This window comes from Macrotis lagotis, chromosome 3 (genome assembly GCF_037893015.1).
Source record: "Macrotis lagotis isolate mMagLag1 chromosome 3, bilby.v1.9.chrom.fasta, whole genome shotgun sequence".
NCBI classification, from domain to species: Eukaryota; Metazoa; Chordata; class Mammalia; order Peramelemorphia; family Peramelidae; genus Macrotis; species Macrotis lagotis.
Window position 1 is genome coordinate 296,517,536 of NC_133660.1, and position 4,380 is coordinate 296,521,915.

The 4,380-nt window shown below is 32.4% G+C and overlaps 1 protein-coding gene across 1 annotated transcript; it reads right to left on the reverse strand.

Moving 5' to 3' along the window:
- Positions 1-1,000: 1,000 nt before the first annotated feature.
- Positions 1,001-3,966, reverse strand: LOC141516835 (olfactory receptor 8K1-like). The gene is made up of 2 exons (XM_074227803.1): positions 3,930-3,966; positions 1,001-1,899 (listed from the first exon to the last, which is right to left on the reverse strand). The coding sequence occupies exons 1-2, from the start codon at positions 3,964-3,966 to the stop codon at positions 1,001-1,003; spliced, it is 936 nt and encodes a 311-aa protein (XP_074083904.1).
- Between the last annotated feature and the right edge of the window lie 414 nt (positions 3,967-4,380).

Sequence of the window (4,380 nt, forward strand, 5' to 3'; positions counted from 1 at the left end):
AGACAAAAGGCCCATAACATTGTTGAAGACACTATGATGTTATCACAAAGAATAGATTCCAGGAATCATATATTTTTAATTGAAATGGTTTTAAAATTTCTCGATTTTGTAGATAGATTTGTAGATAGATATCTGAATATTAAGCAAAAAACTTAATACATATGATATCATAGGTCACAAGTAAAATATCTGTTATTGGAATCCATGTCCTGAAAGTGTCCCAAAAATCTAATTTCATTTTGAGTTCTAGAAAATTAAATCTGAACTAAGATTTATGCAATCTGCATAACAAGGCAACCTACATAGCAATGCAATCTGTGCAAAACAATGACTTAAAATAGGAGAGGAGAGGAGAGGAAAGTTTTCTTCAAAAAAATTGAAGTTATTAAAAATTAAAGGGAATCTATTTGCTCAGATTCACAAAGAAGACCTGGAGCAATCTTGTAAATTATACAAAGAATATTGAGATTATTATAAGAAAATACTTCTTAACAAGAAGAAATATTCAAAAGTCATTTGACTTCTCTGGTAGGTAGTGTATCTCTCAAGTACATGCCATTTACTTTAATAAAATGTAAATTCAGTGATAGCAAGCATTATTTTCTTAATCTTTATAAGCCCTGTTTAACACAATATCTTGTGCCAACATTTTCTAAATGCTTCTTACTAGATTTTCCCAAAAAAAGAAAAATTCAACCACAGTTTGTATGGATAGAAGTTACTGTATATAACTACTGAATAGAATGAAATAAATTTTCCAAGACATTTTGTTCTAAATGTCTAATTAATCTCTTTAATAAAATGAAATTAAGATTTTCCAAAGGCTATAATTTAAAAAAAACACGAAAAAATATTCGCTCCATTTTATGAGAAGTATATTTTTCTCTAACATAGAAAGAAGAAATTGGGGAAATTAACAAAGAAATTTAGCAGATATTTACGTGTTTCTTATAACACAATGGAATCATAATTTGCATTCGACATTAAAAGAATCCTTATATCATTTTTTAAAGAGTCTTTTCAAGGCTCTTTTTACCTCTTTGTTTCTCAAACTATAGATCAAAGGGTTGAGCATGGGGATGACCAGAGCATAAAATACAGATGATATCTTGTCTGTGTCAAAGGAATGGCTAGATTGGGGTTGCAGGTACATAAAAAGAAGTGTTGCATAGAACACAACCACTACTGTGAGGTGAGAGCCACAGGTGGAGAAGGCTTTGTACCTACCCTCAGAAGAGTTCATCCTGAGGATGGCCACAAGGATGAACATGTAGGAGACAAGGATAATCAAGAGGGAAGAAACCAAATTAATTGAAGAAAAGATCATAATGATTAGTTCTATTTCAATTGTGTCTGAGCATATAATGGACAATAGAGGGATACAGTCACAGTAGAAATATCTTAATACATTTGATTTACAAAAAGATGATATAAATATTTTTGTTGTGATCAGTAGGCATACCATGATGCTATAGAGGTATGACATAGCCACCAGAAGCCAACATACACTGTCTGACATGATGACTGTATAGAGGAGGGGCTTACATATAGCCACATAGCGGTCATAGGCCATTGCTGACAGAATAAAAATTTCACTCGTGATAAATATCCCAACACAAACTAGTTGTACTGCACATCCATTAAAAGAAATTATATTTTTTTCCTCTATGAAGCTAACCAGCATTTTTGGTCCAATGGCTGTGGAATAGCCAAGATCAACAAATGCCAGATGCCTGAGAAAAAAGTACATGGGAGTGTGTAGATAGGAATCCAGAGTGGTTAGGATGATAATGCCCAGGTTCCCCAGAGCTGTAACTATGTAGTTGAGAAAAAATATAATAAAGAGGGGCCCCTGCAGTTCAGGATGGTCGGTGATGCCAATGAGAATGAATTCAGTCACTGGGTTCCCCATGGTTGTGTTAAACTTGATCATTTTTTCTATCCAAGGAAGATAATCAGAGAATAAAATACATTAAACCTTTCCTGAGTAATGATTGCATAGATAATTAGTCAGCTAGTGCTAAGACACATCTTACTTAATATGAGCAGGAACTTTTCCACCTAATTAATACAGTTTGATTTTATCAGTTTATGTGATTTCATTCAAATTGAAATACTTGCTATCATTTCATATCATCTCATCATCTTGTTACTAAAAGTGAAATGAATATGTAACTTAAAATATAAAGATAAATTATGACTATATATCCCCAAAATAAGGGAGGAATAATATGAATAAATTTTAATATATTTTGTTAATATTAATATATTCATATTTTATACAATATATTTATATATTTATAACAGTGGATTGAGGGAAACTGAAGGCGGATACAGTCTATGAAGACACCTTTTGCAGGAAATGTGATGAAGTAAGTATCAAGTTGGCTTTGAAGAGAACATGGATTATAGAACCATATTCAAAACATTTTCAAATTACACTGGGCTAGTCATGGTAGCTTTCTGGTTGTTGGATTATTATAGTCAATGCATATCAGTTGCGTAATCACCTTTGCAGAAGATGGAATTTCATTTTTGCAGTATCTTAAATCATTGAAGGCAATGATCCAGGATTTATTCTAGTGTCTACCCCATGCAGTCATCCAAGGGCATACATGGATTTCATACAGTCAGCCAGGGAAATCCCTTATAACTACTCACTAGTTGTCATCCCACTTTCTTTTGTCATATTAAAGAGATAATATTTTTTCTACCTGAATTATAGAAGTGAACTCAGTTTATAATCTTGATGTTTTTAATTCTGAGAGATAAAAAGATTAAAAGTATTATTCTTGATTTTCAGATGACATCCACATGCATAGCATGGATCTCAAAGATCACTAGCAGTTCTATGTTATTAGAACCAATGATCATTGACAAATACTATTTGATATCTCTTATTGTAGAAAAGTGTCCATGACATTGTTCATAGCTAGAAGTTGTCCTCTGATTACTTTACTAGAATGATTTCATAGTATTTCAATTTGAATGAACTTCCCCTTTCAACTCAACAATGGGCAGACATCATTTTTTTTAACACCTTCTTAGACTCAATATAGTTGACACCTGTTTCACTGAAAAGTTCATAAAAATATTACCTGCTTATCTGGAAGGTATCTTCTGTGATTTGTTTGTGTTATTTGTACTTCCACTTACTAAAGGGAGACTTTATGGATTTCTCAGTCCCTATGAAACCATATCTCTAGAGCCCTGGAGAAGTTTTATGAATTGCATAAGATCATGTAATGGTAATTACACATACCAAGGGAAGAAACAAGGCTTATGGCTTCCTTAATTGAATTATTTATTAAATGTCTACCATGTTTCAGGTTCTTCTTATGGGGTGATATATTTTGATTACATCAGACTCAAAGGTATACCAAAGTCTTGTGAAAGAATTCTATAGGCAATCAAAAATAGTTTATTTTAATCATTCACACACAAAAGGCCAAGTAGAAGAAAAACATCTAACTCTTGGAATGTAACATGAAATTGGATGGACAAGTTTTAACTTTGGAAGCATCTGTAGGACAAATATGAACAAAAAGACAATGTTGGACATACACACACACAAACACACACTCACAAAACCAAGGGGAGCTGAGCAGGCTAGATTATCTTTAAAGAATTGCAAGATCATTTAGAAGGGGCTAGGTGGTACAGTATATAGAGTAGTTTGCCTTTAGTTAAAAATAAATCATTCCTAATATACTTAAATTAGCTGTTTATTTATTTAACTTTTTACAAAGAAATTATCTTCTTTGTCTATTATTCATTCTAGTAATAGAGGACCTACATACTTTTATAAGCTGCAACCTCTCTTAGTAGGAATCTATCATAATGGTCAGGCCGAATATTATAATAGATTAGTTCTAAACTGATACCCTGAATAGTTGTATCACTATACCACCCCAACAATAGAGCATTACTGCCTCTATTTTTCATGTATCCTCCAGAATTTGTCATTTTATTTTTTTTTAGTTTTTTTGCAAGGCAAATGGAGTTAAGTGGCTTGCCCAAGGCTACACAGCTAGGTAATTAAGTGTTTGAGACCGGATTTGAAGCCAGGTACTCCTGATTCCCGGGCCGGTGCTTTATCCACTGCCCAACTAGCTGCCCCCATTTTCTTCTCTTAAATGTTAGTTGTTCTGATAGATGTGAGATAGAATTGTAGATCTGCTTTGATTTGAATATAACATGAAAAATAATTTAAAGAATTTTGATGTGATTTATCGTAGCATGGTACTCTTCTAAAATCCATCTCTTTATATCTTTTGACGAATAATCCATTCTGGAATGGCTCTTTATAATGTCTTTTTATAAATTTATATCAGTTTTCTACATATTTGAGAAATTAAATCTTTATCAAAGAAAGTTACC